The sequence below is a fragment of the Propithecus coquereli genome, unplaced genomic scaffold (assembly GCF_000956105.1).
Source record: "Propithecus coquereli isolate 6110/MARCELLA unplaced genomic scaffold, Pcoq_1.0 Scaffold299, whole genome shotgun sequence".
Taxonomy (NCBI): Eukaryota; Metazoa; Chordata; class Mammalia; order Primates; family Indriidae; genus Propithecus; species Propithecus coquereli.
Window position 1 is genome coordinate 4,041,356 of NW_012148607.1, and position 16,061 is coordinate 4,057,416.

Consider the following 16,061-nt stretch of genomic DNA (forward strand, 5'->3'; position numbering starts at 1 on the left):
TGAGGGCACATCTCTGCCTGGCCCTGTCTTGTGACCCAATATGATCGTCTTTTCCCTGCAGGGGAATAGACAGGGACAAGGAGTCTGGGGTAGTGAGGACAAGAAGGCCAGTTCCCAGGCTCTTCCCCTCTGGTCTTTTCTCACCTGGGAACTGGCCCTACTTGTCCTCACTCCCCCAGACTCCTCATCCCTGTCTATTTTCCTGCCAGGGAAAGATGATCTTTTTGGGTCACAGGACACAGCCAGGCAGCAGCATGCCCTGAGGACAGAGGTCATGGCCTGGTGCCCCTTCAATTCCCTCTTCTCCTCTGTACTTCTCCTCTGTACTCTTCAACCTCTCCCTCTCTATGGGCTCTTTCCCTAAGGAACATAAACATGCTCAAGTCTCTACCTTATTTTAAGTGGAGTTTTAAAAGTCCCTTCCCTGCCCCCATCTTTTTTAGTCACTGTCATATCTATTTTCTCTTTCCCTTCACTGCCAAGCTACTTGAAAGAGTGGTGATTCTCCACTCCACCTAGCTGTCCTTTCTTTCATTGTTCAATTTCATCTGGTTTCTCTTCTCATCTGTCCATTGAAGCTACTTTCATGAAAGTCACTGATGAACACGCAGCCAAATCCAGTGATCCCTTTCTGTCCTATCCTCCTTGCTCTCTCTCCATGACTTGGCACCAATGACCAAGTAATGAGGACTCGGCCCTCAGCTTCTTGCCAAAGTACTGCAGGGAAGCGTGGGCAGTAGCACCACCCTGTGAGGGAAGCTGCTGGTGGTACCTCACCATCACTGGGCAGCAGGGCCCGCTGGCGGGAGTGGAAGGGGGTCTCACTGCGCCACAGATCTTCTTCACTCTCAGCCACCAGAAGAGAGTTACACACATGACTGTCATGAAGGTCCTGAAGAAGCAGTCTCTGGGAGAAGGAGCAAGGTGTCAGAGAACTGAAATATCTCCTAAGTGGGTGGTGGTGGTCGGGGTGATCAGAGGCCAGAGAGAATGCCCGCTATCACTGGGGGTCAGAGGTCAGAAAGAACATCTGTCTCACTGGGAGGTCAGAGGTGGTGTCCCTCAGTCACAGAGCTCAGGGCTCTGAGAGTGAACTCCAGTTAGGAACACTTGTCCCTGTTCTTTGCCACAATCTGTTCCCTATTCTTCAGGTCTCAGATTAAAAATCACTTCCTCCAAGAAGCCTCCCTTGATACTTCAGATGGTCAGATCCCTATAATATGCTCTCATAGCAGTCTCTACTTTTCCTTTGTTCAATTCTTCATAATTGTCATTGAAATAATTTGTGTAATTTAGTTGTTCCATGCCCCTCCTCCCCGCCCCGATTCTACACAAGCTCCAGAGTTAGTTTCCCTCTGTCGGGTTCACTATTACATTGCCAATGCTAGCACAGTGCAATGATAGGGAACACCTCATAGTTACTGGGAGGGTATGACAGAGTAACCTGCTGTAACTGGGGATTGGTTGTGGAGAGCTCCCTGGTATGTGGGGCATTGGGAGAATAACAGCATCCCACTAACTGGGGCAGGGGGCACGGGCAGTCAAAGAAAACTTTCCATAGTTACTGTTGAATCTGATATGGACCAATAGCCTCTGAAAGTCAAGTTCCCAGAAACTCCTTCCTCATCGGATCTGATATCTCAGGGCCTAGAGAGCCCTGCCCTTACCTGGTTGACCTCTCTGCAGATCTCCCCAACTCGTCTCACCAGGAGCTGCTGCAGGTGGCGACACTCGGTGCCTGGCCCCCCATCCTCCCGAATCAGCCTCCTAGAAGGAAAGGTAGATTTGATACAGAACTGCAGTGGGGAAGGCTTATATAAATCATGAAAGGGAGGGGAGGTCACGGTACTGGGGCCAAGGGAAAGTATGAAAAGGAAGTAGACTTGGACAAAGGGAAGTAAACCTGATGGGAACTGGGAAAAGTAGAATTCTCAAGAGCAGTTCTGGAGGCCTAGGCTGCATGCTTGCCTCATGAGCTCCCACACCGGTACCACCAGAGGCTTCTGTGCATTGTGCCTCTTCTTTATTTTCAAATCTTCTTTGTCAGAATGGTGGTCTTCCCTTCTCAACCCCACCCTTCCTCCCTCACCCTATCCACCCCCGAGATTAGAGATTTAACCAGATGCCTCAGCATGAATCCTGGCTCTGACACTTACTGTGACCTTGGGCAAGTATTTAACTTATCTGTGCATGAGTTTCCTCATCCATACAATATGGATAATAATACTTCGTAGGATTGTTACATAGATTAAATGAGCTGATGCATGTCAAATTCTAGAACAGTGCCTACCACAGAGTAAGCACTTGTTAAATTTTAGCTATTATGCCTTATTTTTATATGTCAACTTCTGAAGCTTCTCTGAACTGTAGATATTCTTTCTTAATGCTCAGCTAGAAGGCAAAATCCCCATCAGCTTTTCAACTCCATTAAGAAAGTCAAGAATGACGTGCTTTGTCATAAGATACGGGAAGTGATCTGGAGCACCCAAGCTGAGAATGTAAGTCAGCTCCCTACCCAAGCTCTCGGTCCCAAGTATTACTTTTTTTTTTTTTTTTTTTAAGAGATATGGGGTCTCATTTTGTCACCCAGGCTCGACTGCAGTGGTGTGATCATAGCTCACTATAGCCTTGAACTCCAGAGCTCTAACAATCCTCTCACCTTAGCCTCCCAAGTAGCTGGGACTACAGGTGTGAGCCACCATACCTGGCTATTTTTTTTTTTCCTGTAGAGACAGGGTCTCACTACTTTGCCCAGGCTGGTCTTGAATTCCTGGCCTCAAGCAATCCTCCTGCCTTGGCCTCCCGAAGTGCTGGGATTACAGGCGTGAGCCACTGCGCCCAGCTGACACTTAATAACACTGGAAAGAGGTATTGTAGGAACACGGAAAAGGGGTTAACGTGAATATCAGGGCGCAAGCCCTGGCTTCAACTTACCGTGCATGTGCATACACTTCCACACGGTCCTGCAGTACTCGGACAATGAGCCAGAAGTCAGGCAGGCAGGGGCCAGGGAGGCCTGACAGTGAAGGCTGTGGAGGTGCTGGCCCGGGTGGAGTCCGTAATGTGAAGGGGGCCTTCTCACTGACGGTCTCGTTGGGACACTCACTGTCTGAGCCACTACTGCCACCATCATAACCTGTGTCAGATGTGCTGAAGTTCAGTCTCATCCTAAGCTGACTCATCTGATCTTCCAAGTGCATTGGCTTGATGGTCTCTTCAGATCAGTCCTTTTTGATACCCCCTGCCCAGATCCTTCCCTGTGCAGCCCTAAGCCCACCTCCCGTCAGCTTAGAGTCTTCTGCTTCCTGCCCCCAGCTTACCTAGGTGGTCTGAGTCCACACTGCCCTGACTGGACATGAGGCTTAGTCCCCGGCTGGGCCCAGGCTGACCCCCTGCATACAGAAGGGAAGTGCCTGGAGCCTTTCTCAGTCCTGTCTAGGGCCTCCCTCCAAAACTGGAAACAGGACCAGGGATCCAAAAGTCCCTGGTCCTGGCCCCAGACTTTGCTGCCCAAGTCTTCTCTTACCTCCCTGTGGCAGGCTGATGAGGGGGGCATCCTCAGAATCTTCTGGGGACCCAGGGGCTTGGGGGCTGGCTGTCAGGGCCTGAGGGGCAGGAAGTCAGGTCTGAGGTATAGGCCCCACACATCCACCTCACCCTCATTTCCAAGTCAGTCTCACCTCCCCTTCGATGCCTTCAGCCCTGTCCTCATGACTGTGCCAAGCCCAGGCTGCTGGAGAGGGCTCCCCATGGGCCCCACCTGGCTGCTGGCCCACTGCCACAAAGAAGAAGCCACTATCAGTGTCCTCAAGAAGAACATGGCCAGGAAGATGGAGGCGGCGGAACTCCTAGGGAGCAGGAGCCAAGATCACAGTTTAGGCAGGAGCAGCCCTCCCTGTACATGGTGCCCTACATATCCTCATTAGACACCCTGAACTACCTGGTGAGGCAGATGCTGGCCTCCCTATTGCTGAGGTAAGAAAAGGTTCAGTGACTTAAGGTTTAACACACCCAGTGACAAGGTTGGGAGCTGGGTTTATTTCTACTGGTTTGGGTTGCCAGGCACAGGGGTGAGGGCAGACAATATGGTGAGGAGGGTGACAGGAGGGGTAATTCTGTGGACTCAACCTAAGCGAGGGCCTTCCAGGCCTGTGCTTGGGGTCCAGAGAAGGACGGGCCTCAAGGTGACCATGGAGTGTTCTGAGGGCAGCTTACCTCCTTGAATTGTGTGAGGGAACGCTCTGGCCCAAACACAAAACTCAGTGGCAGAGTTTGGCGAAGGCAGGTGGAGCGTCCGGGAGAGCTATGAATGTGGGCAGCTGCACGGTGCAGGGCAGGGCTCTGGGGGATGCCCCCTCTTCGGAGTGCCCCCACCATCTCATCTTCCAATAGCCAGCGGATCTGTGGTCAGAGAGCATGCCAGGAAGTGGCAAAGGCACCTCCTTGCTTATTGGGGCATCACCTCAGTCCCAGACTAGAAGACACTGGAAGATACTTTGCCTCATAGACTGAGGGAGGCCACACTTCAATCCCACAATAAAGGGGACACCTTATCTCATGCATATAATGGAAAGGGTACCAGTTAACAGTATTGGGGGCTGTCACTGAGGTTGGGGGAGGGAAGGCCCTCACCTCACTCATGGTGGTCTCTATAGCCAGTCTGTGGGGCGTGGCCAAATTGGATAGTCCTGGGTGCCTAAATGGAAGAAAGGTTTAGATACTGGTTTCCAGAAAACGAAATTGGGCCGGGCACGGTGGCTCACGCCTGTAATTCTAGCACTCTGGGAGGCCGAGGCGGGCGGATCGTCTGAGCTCAGGAGTTCAAGACCAGCCTGAGCAAGAGCAAGACCCCGTCTCTACTAAAAATAGAAAGAAATTGGCCAAACAAATAATAGAAAAAATTAGCCGGGCATGGTGGTGCGTGCCTGTGGTCCCAGCTACCTGGGAGGCTGAGGCAGGAGGATCGCTTGAGCCCAGGAGTTTGAGGTTGCTGTGAGCTAGGCTGACGCCACGGCACTCTAGCCCAGGCAACAGAGTGAGACTGTCTTGGAAAAAAAAAAAAAAAACAAACAAAAAAACCAGAAAACGAAATTGAGGGGGAGCAAGGAACTCTGAGAAGGAGATAAGGAAATACCTCTCTTCTTCTGGAGGTGGCAGTGGGGGTCCTAGGCCATCATCTGACCTTAAAGATGATGGCTGCCCTGGGGATCGTGGGAATGAAGCACTGCTCTCAGATGTTGACCTGAACAGGGTGGGAGCAGAAGTCAAAGGTCAGGAGCTACTATCCTTCCAGGGCCTCCTCATCATTCCTTTCTTGGACTCAAGGTCTCCTTAGTCCCCACATACCCTAGATTCCTTTAATGGTCCCCCTCCCCTAACAAGGCCCCAGGGCCCCCAACCAAACTTGCTGCCACACCGGTGGTGCTGAGGGTCTGAGGCTGGGGGGAGCTCCACTTCCAGAGGCAAGGTCAGCACGAAGACATCCAGAGTGACACTGAGGTCCCTCAGGGGAAATCGGCCTCCAATGGGGGGGCCCTCCAGACTGGAAAGCACCTGGCCTGGGAGAGGGGGAAAGTTAGGTGTTGCTGTGGGGTTTAAGACAAGCACAGATTCCAAGTTCTAAGTACTATAAGAGTTATACCCCTAGGCTCTCCTCTACCCGCAGACAGGTAGGCAGTCTGTACCAGGACTTTTGCCCTTCCCTCGGGCTCCCCTAAACTCACCCAGGCAGGTGGGCAGGCTGCACACAGGTACTGAGCTGTGCTGCCCACGCAGCCGCACAGAGCACGTGAGGTGCAGGAAGAGTGGTGGCAGGTCATGCATGAGGTTCTCAGGTCCAGTGGGTGACTCGCCCCCCAAGATACTAAAGGAGTCTTCATCTGGGTTCACAGTGTCTGCATCTGACAGCGACGCGGAGTCTAGTCCAGCAGGCCCCAGGTCTGGTTCACGGCTCTCCCGGTATTCCACCTCCAGCTCTGGGTCACTCTCAGTGACCACACAGCCGGCAGATGTATCTCCTAGTGGTGAATGTCATGTGGTCAGTGGGAGAGGCTGGCAGTGGAGACCCCTGGATCCTGGCTTGAAGCAGCCTTCCCCACCTCGACCCGCTTGCCCACACACCTTCTTCCCCCATGAGCTCAGCCTCTGAAAACTCCAGGTCACTGACTTTTCTGTCTACTATGTCCCGGGGGCCCTCATCCTAGGTAAAAGAAAGAGACAGTTTGATCTAAGGCAGGACAAGAACCACATTCAGGCCTCAGGCAGGCCTCTGGGGCCATGGGTTTGGGGCACGAGGGAGGTAGAAAGAAAGCCACTCACCTCTCGCCTGCTGGATGGAGGGCAGTAGAAGAAGTAGTGGGGATTAGAGGGCACTGTGCAGAAATGGAGACGACTGATCTCCAGAAACTTCTCCTATTGTGGGTTAGAAGGAGGCTATGTCAGCCAACTCTCAGTAGGATGTAACCCCTACTCTAGAATAAGGCACATGCACACCACCACCCAGGAAAGAATACTGTCCCTCTGCACAGGCAGGACTCCATGCCTCTTCTACCCTCACCCAAGCTTCCCACCTGGATGAGGCTCTGAAGGGCATCATGTGCCTCTCCTCTGAGCTGGCAGATGTCTGTTAGAGAGATCTCCAGGCCAGGGTCTGGATTGCCAGGGACACGGGTGTTCTGAAACTCAGGCTCACTTAGGTCCTCGGTCTCTACGCTGAGAGGTCAGGATGGGGGGTGTTGAAGTGTTAAGAACACCAAGTCCTGGAGGAGCCTCTTCCCAACTGGGGAGCAGCACACTCCTGTTTATTTGTCTACAGGAAGGATGCTTAGCACAATGGATGGCATGGATGGTGAAAGAGACAGGGAGAACCAAACCACCCATTTGGGCTCTAACCTCATTTCTTAATGGTTAGGCATTTCTGTGAACAGAGTAAGGATGACTCACAGTTTTCTGACTTAGATTACTGGGTAGAGGGTGATATCTTTTACTGTGAATGGAGAAGACAGGTGGAGAAGAAAGGTTTGGTGGGAAGAAAATGCATTCATTTGGGGGCATGAAAGGTGGAGGATCTAGAGCTCCAGAGAAGGAACGGGGCTGGAGTGCCGACCTAGGAGCCATCAGCATACCCGTCCTTTGGGTTCTTCTGTTTCCCCAGTGCTAACACACTGCAGATGCCAGACACAAAGCTATCTGCTCCCTCTCTCCCTCTCCTCCTCCTTCAACAGGGATCTGTTGAAGCCCCTAAGGTGAGCTGGGGACCCAGCAGTGAGCAGAATACAGTTTGGGCCCCTGTGAAACTCACAGATCAGCTGGGGAGAGTCTTACTACTGTGTAAATGTCCTCAGAACAAGTCTCTACTTTCACTGTTGGTAACCAGGAACTCCCTATCCCTGCCCCAGGTCATCCCTCCACACCAAAGCAGGAGAGACAGGGAGAGCCGGGGAGGGAGACTGCTCTCTGTGCCAAATGCGAGAAAGAAGGCTGCGTGGGGGCATGGGGGACAGGGAGCCAGCGACAAAGCACTCCTGCTTCCCTGGTGCTTAGGTTCTACCTGGACTGGAAGCCCCAAGTTTACAGGGACTTGGTTTGTTCCCCCTTGTAGTATCATTCAAGAACAGTCCTAACCTGGATTCAGAAGCTAGGACAGCTCGTTCCCGAGGCTCAGGGCCTTCCTCGATACTGCTGCTGAAGGGCCCAGGGCTAAGGGGACCAGGGCTTGGGGGTGCATGAGGCAAACCCCAAGTGTGGCCACACAGTGCAAGCAGAAAAGGGGTGATGTCTACTTCTTGTAGTAGCTCCTCACAGGCATCTACTGCTGTCAGCAAATCCTGGGAGGTCACGCTCTGTGCTTGCTGCAAGCTCCGGAACAGTCCTGGTGGAAGTTGAAGGGGCCACACAAGTCAGGCTCTAGAATAGCCTCTCTACTCCTCACCCCTGTGATCCCTGCTCTCACCCCCCAAGCCCTGCTCCTCCCTCACAGGGGTCTCCTGCTCACCACGGACATAGCATCGCTGCGCGTGCTCCTGCAGCAAGGCACAGTGGTTGGCTGCCTCCTTGTACCTGGGCTCCAGCCAGGCTGAGGATGGAGAAGGGTGGTCGAGGAACTGGGTCCTAGGAATGAGAGGGAAAACAGAGCTTGACCAACTCCCTGAAGTGAGCCCTGATACTCATCAGCCACCCACATTCTGAGGGATCACCAAATGTATTCACAGCCTAGCAAGTTCAGCTGATTTGCTGAGGGACACCAACCAAGGAGCTGGTAGGACGTGGCTAAGAAGCTGAGTTCCTGCCACTGACCATCAGCCTGTCTGTCCACACCCATTAGTGTGTATCTAATCCTTGGTTGGAACCACGGTTGGGGGATGACATAGGTCAACATAGAGGGTGCTCACTGGAAGATGAGGTCTCGGGGTGCTTGAGGGGGCTGTGTGCCAACCATCTGCTCCCTCAGTGCTTCCAGTGAACAGCTATAGATATAGACAGGACACCGGGTCCGGGGCCCATCTGCACCCTCTGTCTGGGAAGCTTGACGCCCAGCGTGAGCCTGTAAGTCCCGACGGAAGGGTGGACTCAGCTCTCCTTGATTCTGGGCATTGTCTGTGGGGAAAAGGTGTCACATGGTCTTCATGCCCTCCATTGTTGCCCATTCCCGTGCCTGCATGAGTGAGTCAGCAGCCTCACCATCAGCCAGGGTGACACTGAGGATGGGGACTTGGGACTTTGTAGCCTTGACTCCAGTTCCTCCTAGATCTTTCAGGCTGGGGGCCCCACTCCAATCCCCAAACTTAGGCTTTGTCTCCTCTTGAGAGGGTCCCTCCAGGCCACAGGCGGCCAGACGCTGGACATCTGAGGAGGAAAAGAGACTAGATCAGAGCTGCCAGGTGGGCTGGGGAGGGAGTTCAGGGGTTTGTGTCTGGGGGAGTTAGTGAGGAAGGTCAGTGGCGGGTACCTGAGAAGGCAGCTGGGAGAAAAGTCAGAAACACATGCTGGGGGCTCACAAGCCTTGCATAGCAGCGCCACTGAGGGGCCTGGGCAGAGATGAGAGGCTTGAGAGCTTCAGGGAGACCTACACTCTGTAAGAAAGAAACAGAAAATTAGCGCAATCTGTAAGGGAACATGCAGCCCCCATTCCCTTCCTCCACCCTACAGCTGACTCATCTTAGGTGCAGCTTGAAAGACCCAGAACAAAGGGAAATGACAGCCTGTCACTGGCAGAAGGCATTCAGTATCCAGAGTGACAGGAAGTTGGGGCATGAAGATGTGATGGAAGGTCAGTATGGAAAGGGCTCTGGGAGAAGAATCGGTGCTGACCAGGGTGGTAAAAGCTGAGTCTCCAGTGGCCTGGGCGCTGCCAACTGCTTGGTCCTTCAGGAGCCCATGGCCCCCGTATGGTGACTCCTCTGCACCTACAATGGGGGTAGAGATGTGTAGAGGAGGGCAGGGCCAGCGGAGAGGCAGGGCTCAAGTTGAAGAGACAGAGAGGAGGAAGGCCAAAACTCAAAGGCAGGAACCACCCTGTGGGGGTGGGGAAAGGGTTGGGCTGGAGTCTGGCGTTAGGAAGAGGGCGGGAGCTCACCTGGACCGTGGCAGGTCCGCCACAGCACCTCACTCAAGAAGGCAGCCTGGTCAGCAGGGGTCAGCGGGATCTCCCGGTCACTCAGCTCCTGCCCCAGGCAGCTGTGCAGCAGGCACAGCACCATGTCGTTGGCGGGACAGGGCCCCTCGGCGAGAGGGACACCCTCTGGCTCTGCCCGACACACACTCTGCTCAGCACCAAGAGCCTCCTGCTGCCCAGTGCCCCTGGCTCAGCCCTGACCAGTAAGGCCCCTCCTATAGCCTCACAGCCTCCTCCTGCCCCCATCGCTGCTCTGCTCCCTCGCTGACCCATCTGCTCCCTATTCTCTAATAATCCCAGGCTTGCTGGCCCTTTAGGTGTGGGGTGAATGTGTACAAAGTTCCACCCACCTCGGGAAAGCAAAAGGAAGAACATCTGGAGCTGCTGGCACTGTGGCAGCAATCCCATTAGGTCAAAATGGAAAGGGATCTCATGGACACAGGTGTCTCCTCTCTGGTCCAATCCTAGGAGAGAGGGAAGACAGGACACATAGCAAGACCCAGATTAACTGTCTATGGCTGCCTTCTCCCTACCCACTCCGCTGTTCCACCCATTGGGCCTCCTCCCCCACTGACCATCAGAGACCCTTGGCTCTGGGGGCAGAGGACCCCACTCCTTGCTCTGGCACAGCTGTATCAGGTATTCAAAGCTCAGCATGGAGCCTATGCAGGCAGCATCTCGTGGATGGAGCTAGAGAAGGAATATCAGAGGTCAGGAGTCAACCCCTCCTAGCCCAGGATATCCCAGCCTCCAGCTCTCCAGGAAGCCCTGACATTCAGAGGGGCCAGGAAGCCCATGGGCTGCAGTACTCCAAAGGAGATGACACCGCAACCTGGTAAGAGGTCGGGGTACTGTTCTGAGGCCACTCACAGCTTGAGGGATCTCAGAGTACGTCAGGTCCTGGAGGTGCTTCCAGTTTCCAGGGCCAGGTCCCACTCGCCCACATTGTGGCTCCACCCACACCTCGGTGACCAGATTGAGCTCTGAGTCTCCCTCCAGGGCCTCCACCTCCACATCATTGTCATCATCTGTTGAGAAGCTAAAGGAGGAGGGTCTGAGCCTGGGGGAGAGGAGGGTGCAGTGCACAGCCTCACAGCAGGCAGCAGGCCTCACAGAGCACGGGAAGGAGGACAGCATGGCACAGAGGACAGCCACAAGTTGCACAACGCCTTTTCAGGCCAGCATCTGCCTGACAAACATCTAAACACAGCAAGCCCTGCCCCAACTCTGGACCAAGATCACCTCGGGGTATGAGAGCCAGACGTTTTGAGGGCAGTGGGGAGAGGGCGGATTCTGCAGAGAGGAGGATCCCACAGAGGCCTGTCTCACCTGTCTTTGGTGGAGGTGGAGTGTGGGGGGAAGAGGATGTACTGGACAACGCAAGTGTGCTTCTCTTCAGCTGCAGCCTGCCCGGGTGGCTCATTCTGTGGGCAGAATGGGAGATCTTGGGCAAATCCCAGCCAGTGCGGAGATCTGGCCTGGCCTACCTGTGGCCCTCAGAACTTTACTCTCCTCACTGCTTCATCCTACGAGGTGCCTCAAACCTTGTGTCATCTACCCACATGGCCCCTGTGAGGCAGAGTTTACAGCAGTCCCAACCCAGCTCAGAGGCAAGTGTCCCCGAGATTATGACGGACCTTCCTGGGGAGGTGTCATGAGGGATGGCGCATACCTGAATTGGAAGCTCCAAGACCATGTTGATGATTCCTTCCCCGCTGCAGGCGAAGTGGAACCCTTCAGAAAGTCGGACTCTGAAGCCCCATAAAGGTGGAGGCAGGGCCAGGATGAGGGAAGAAGAGACACTCAGAGTGCGGCCCCTCCCCTTACATACGCACCTCCCAGCAGTCTGCCAGTGGTCTCTTGGGGTGTGACAGGTCCAATTAGGACCAGAGGCCAAAATAAATCAAGTTGGGGGAGGGGCAGTGGGGAAGGGCAGTAGCGTGTGCTGTTCTGTACTGGAGACTGACGCTTAGAGAGGGGAAGTGAAGGATTTAGGCTTTTCGTCAAAACCCAGTCTACACTCACTCTCTCCCTGCCCCAAGTGGCCTGGTAGGCTTGGGTGACATACTCAGTGAGGATGGAGAGGAGCTGGGCGAGGGCACTGAGCGGCAGCGCAGGGGCCAGTCCTGACGGGACACTCCAGAGCCAGCGCTGATGGTAGAGGTAGCGCGACAGTGATGCTAGGCTAGAAGAGGCTGAGCGGCCTGACACCAAGGGCAGTGGCCCTGGTGGCTCCAGTGTCAGCAAGAAGGGTGCCCGGTAGTCCAGGGGTAGCTTCTCATACCTGGGAAAGGGGGCAACTCCCCAGTTGATCTCTACTCACACCCAGCTGAGCCGTACCCCTCCCCACTGGCCGTGGGCCCCTCCCCACCCTCTGTACCAACCTGATGAGCAGTTTGTCCAGTGGCTTATGTAAGACCACAAGGCAAGGACGGTCAGACAGGGCCTGCTGTGGCCCCAGAGTGGGGGGCGACTTGGAGGGCGAGTTGCCCCCACCAATGCCCCCCAGCCCTTTCCGTTTCACCTTTGGTGTCGGCTCCTTGCTTTGCACCCGGTGGGGGAAACGCAGGCGCAGGATCTCTTCCCGCAAGCCTGACACAATCTGAAAGGAAAATGCGGTCAGATCCTCTTACTCCCATCTCCTACAGGGTGGGAAAAGGGGCCTACGGGCAAGGTAAGAGAACCTTCCACTCCAAGCCGCACTTGGTCCGGGGGCCCCTGTCTCTACTAGCTCTGGCCCTGTGGGGTTTGGGGAGATGGAGCTAGTCTACACCCCAGGGCTCCTTGGTCTAGGAGTCAGTCCGGGCGCAGCTTACCTTGTGCCGGGCCTGTGCTGGTGTGCCAATGGGAAAACCCAGGCGAAGAACCATGCACGGGGCCTTGGAAATGATGCGGACCATGTAGAAGGAGGAGGGGGGCTGGTCTGGGGCACTGGGAAGAGATAGGAGTCAGTGAGCAGCCCTAGGTTGGGAGGGTGAGCTCTGGTGTTAGAGGAGGAGACATGGGATGGGGTTGGGGGGGAACGGTGAGGGGACATCATTTTGCCCACCTGGAGAGCAGCTTGACGTAAGAATAGCCCTCTACTAGCACAAAGCTGCTCCAGTCCCGAAGCAGAGAGGTCAGCGAGGAGTGGGAGATCCTGCACTGGATAGTGCTGTAGCGGCCATTGCTGCCTGGGGTGTGCAAGTGCTTGGGGATTGGTCTAGGAAGAGGGGTGTGGACTGAGGTCAGACCTCCCAGCCCCAATCTTGGGGAGAAAGAACAGATGGCTGCCTCTCTCTTTGAGGCCCTGCCTGAGGTTATGGGGGCTACTGAGCAGGAAGACGAGGAAAGGGCCATAGTTGCTACTTGGCCAGTTGGTAAGGGCTCATCTGCTGTTTCCCTTCCTGTCATTCCCTATTTCCTGAGCCCTGCTGCTCCACCCCAGCTGTAGCCCTAGCCCTGAGGGTACCCACGTGTCATGCTCCAGGATCAGCACCAGGCGATGCATGTGCAGCCACCGCTGCCAGGAATTAGCATCCATGGACAGCACTGGCTTCCAGTAGGCAGCGAACTGGGCATGGGATGAGTCAGAACCACTGTGCTGAAGGGAAAGCACCTGGGGACAGCAAGCACAGGCTTATAGGAGCATTCGTGGAAAACCAGGGTACAACCTCCAAAAAGCAAACAGAACCACAGGAAGACTCAGTGCAGGGGGCCAGAGACAGTGGTGGTTTAAGTCTGAAGGCTACCACCCAGCCTGGGACAGAGGCAAAAACTGCTTCCACTATGAAGGCTAGATTAGGATGACTGAGCCCAGGGACACACTGTGTAGCACTTTAAAGCTGAATCCACAAGGATGGAACCTGCCCAGCTATATCACTGACTTGGAAGGAAAGCCACTAAGTGGTTGCAGGACCTCATGATGAGGCCACTGCATACTAGCATAAGCCACTGGCCCATCAGTGCTAGGCTGACAGGGTAGACTGGGTGTGAAAAAAGCACAGGACCAAGGAAGCTGTGGTCTGCAGGAAGTACACAGTTCATGGTGGTTGGAAACAGGAGAGGGTCAGGGGGGGAGACCAGAGTATGCCACGTGGAGATGGGACGAAGGAGCGCGCAGTCTGCTGCGATACCACCACCTAGACATTCTGCAAGCGTTTGCCTCTGCCACCCGTGGTCTGTTTAGGACAGCCTCTCTTTATAGATGCTCCTCTACCCCAGGGCCTCAGGAGGAGGGAGAAGAGATGCTCTCAAGGCTAAAGCGTAGGCTTCTGGCTTGGGTGCCTCAGACTTAAGAGAAAAGGGATAGAAGGCGGTTCTGGGCTCCAGATGCCGTGCCAGTCCAAGTTGGCATGAAATGGGGCTACTACCCATCAGAGCCACTCACCGGGGTGGTGGAGCCAGGAGGGATGTAGAAGAGTGGCACCCCACTCTTGGTGCTGTCAGGAAGCGTGAAATGCTCGGGCACTGAGGAGAAGGACTGAAGGTGAGCTAGCATCTGGTCCGTCTGGTTGATGCTGTAGAACAAGGGGCAAGTCTGAGTCACATCTGACTCTGCTGAGTGCAGATGTGGGGAACCTCAGGAGTACATAGGACCCTGGACACAAGCCTGGTGCTCTGGGTGACTCTCCCCCATTGCCTGCTTCACATATCTGTCCCTCTACACAACAAGTGGGCAGCGCTCACTGAGTGGTGACCTCACTCACCTCTGCAGTGTGTTCCAGAAACGCCGGATAACATGGGTACGGTACAGTGAGCGAATGGGCTGCCTCAGTGCACAGGACACATCATGCAAAATGTCGTAGCCACCTTCCATTGTCACTTCCACTCGTGTTCCTCGAGGGCCCTCGGGCTCCAGGGGCCAGGGGGCCACAGCCACATACTCGATGCGCATGTTGTGTTTCCATAGCAACACCAGCTTCACCTCCAGCTGGGACCCCCCTTAAGTGAAAGGAGGCACAGGACTGCAGGCCTGGGACTGCATCCTCTCTGCAACCCCCCCAACCTCATGGAACTCCAGCTGGGCCACAGGTTCTGAGCATGGTTCCATAGGTTCCAGGCCCAGAGCCTGCCAACTGACACAAACAGAAGCTTACAGGAATAATCTGAAAGCCAAACCAAGTTCGGGATCCCACACCACCCCTCAGCTGCTTGACCTTGGGCAAAAGGAGATGGAATTAGGGAGCCACATGCTAACAGAACTAAGCCCTGAAGGCAGCTCAAAATGCACTTGTCTCAAATGACAAGTGGCGTCTTCACTACGACTCTCTTTCATGCGAGATACCTGCGGGTCCTCTGCTTTGTTCAGCAGGCCCTCCCACACACAAATTCTTAGAGGTCTGTGGGATTAACAGCAGGACCTAGTGACACTTACCTTTGGCCAGCGTGACCTCTCGGACACTATAGCCCTCTCGAAGCCGTACGGACACAGTACTGACCAAGTCAGCTGGCACCTCCTTCTCAGTGTGCTTCTTCCGGCGCAAGGCCAAGGCAGGGTTGCTGCTCGCAGACACCAGGTGCTCGTTAAACAGGCGGTGCTGAGAGCCTAGAAGACCAGTGAGGATGGGGAGGGGAAAGTGGTTATCTGCCAGCTGACAGAGCTATAGGGGGAAGTGGCACTGAGACCACTGAGGGAACAGTGCCAGAGGAGCTAGCCCCAGCTACACTTTCAGGCCTCTGAGAACCCAAACCCTGCTTAGACCAATTCTTGCATAATCTCTATGCAGGCCCATTCTATATTCCTTGCTTCCCACACCTGCCCCAGGCTGCCTCTCACCACAGTAATATTCAGGGTTCAGTGCTTCCCCACTGCGCAGGAAGGAGTAGAGGAGAAATGCCCGGTGGTAGACAGTCAGACCCAGGTTGCCTGGCTCAGGTTCGGGACAAGTGGACAGGTAGGAGCCAAACGTTGCCATTGCGATGAACTTCATCAATTCCACATTGGGCACGTGGCCAAAACTGCAGTCGTAAGAGTAAACTCCTCCCACCTGGGGAAAGTGAGTGTTTGGAGACCTGGCTCCAACAGAAGTACAGGAGAAGCAAGAACAGAAGAGGAAGAGACAGGGCTGGGTGGCTGTTCCCATTCCCTGGAGCGCAGAGTGGAAAGTGGGCCAGTGTTCTCAGATGGCTGCTCTGCACCTCTCCTTCCCTGAGCCCTTCTGTCTGAAGCCCATGTCATCTGGCCACACCATCTTCTGCCCTTCCTCAACATCAAATCCCCCCACACCCTTCACTAAAAATTTTGGCAATTGGTTCACTGGCTTCCTGTCATTATCCCGACAGACTCCAGTGTGTCTCTAACAAAGTGCCTTTCAAATTTTATGATGCATACAAAACCCCCAGGGATTTTGTTAAAATGCAGTAGGTCTAGAGTGGGGCCTGATATTCTGCTCTTCAAACAAGCTTTCTGATGATGCCAATGCTGTTTGTCTGTGGGCTACATTTTGAGTACCAAGGCTGTAGATCA

General features: G+C 54.5%; 1 protein-coding gene across 1 annotated transcript in view; it reads right to left on the reverse strand.

Moving 5' to 3' along the window:
• Positions 1-16,061, reverse strand: part of SZT2 (seizure threshold 2 homolog (mouse)) — a 49,968-nt gene that overhangs the window by 15,423 nt on the left and 18,484 nt on the right. Inside the window, exons 8-42 of the mRNA XM_012649045.1 lie at positions 15,372-15,582; positions 14,970-15,140; positions 14,302-14,536; positions 13,983-14,112; positions 13,069-13,211; positions 12,663-12,815; positions 12,430-12,544; positions 11,998-12,215; positions 11,682-11,897; positions 11,286-11,364; positions 10,943-11,037; positions 10,484-10,652; positions 10,189-10,303; positions 9,964-10,077; positions 9,575-9,745; positions 9,310-9,404; positions 8,948-9,071; positions 8,680-8,844; positions 8,391-8,595; positions 7,994-8,109; positions 7,624-7,870; positions 6,570-6,711; positions 6,319-6,411; positions 6,121-6,199; positions 5,724-6,017; positions 5,417-5,558; positions 5,135-5,242; positions 4,633-4,696; positions 4,216-4,401; positions 3,681-3,848; positions 3,527-3,605; positions 3,321-3,392; positions 2,935-3,136; positions 1,668-1,767; positions 778-907 (exon numbers count right to left, since the gene is read on the reverse strand). Coding sequence (XP_012504499.1) covers positions 778-907; positions 1,668-1,767; positions 2,935-3,136; positions 3,321-3,392; positions 3,527-3,605; positions 3,681-3,848; positions 4,216-4,401; positions 4,633-4,696; positions 5,135-5,242; positions 5,417-5,558; positions 5,724-6,017; positions 6,121-6,199; positions 6,319-6,411; positions 6,570-6,711; positions 7,624-7,870; positions 7,994-8,109; positions 8,391-8,595; positions 8,680-8,844; positions 8,948-9,071; positions 9,310-9,404; positions 9,575-9,745; positions 9,964-10,077; positions 10,189-10,303; positions 10,484-10,652; positions 10,943-11,037; positions 11,286-11,364; positions 11,682-11,897; positions 11,998-12,215; positions 12,430-12,544; positions 12,663-12,815; positions 13,069-13,211; positions 13,983-14,112; positions 14,302-14,536; positions 14,970-15,140; positions 15,372-15,582 — 5,146 coding nt within the window. The remainder of the gene's footprint in view (positions 1-777; positions 908-1,667; positions 1,768-2,934; positions 3,137-3,320; positions 3,393-3,526; positions 3,606-3,680; positions 3,849-4,215; positions 4,402-4,632; positions 4,697-5,134; positions 5,243-5,416; positions 5,559-5,723; positions 6,018-6,120; positions 6,200-6,318; positions 6,412-6,569; positions 6,712-7,623; positions 7,871-7,993; positions 8,110-8,390; positions 8,596-8,679; positions 8,845-8,947; positions 9,072-9,309; positions 9,405-9,574; positions 9,746-9,963; positions 10,078-10,188; positions 10,304-10,483; positions 10,653-10,942; positions 11,038-11,285; positions 11,365-11,681; positions 11,898-11,997; positions 12,216-12,429; positions 12,545-12,662; positions 12,816-13,068; positions 13,212-13,982; positions 14,113-14,301; positions 14,537-14,969; positions 15,141-15,371; positions 15,583-16,061) is intronic.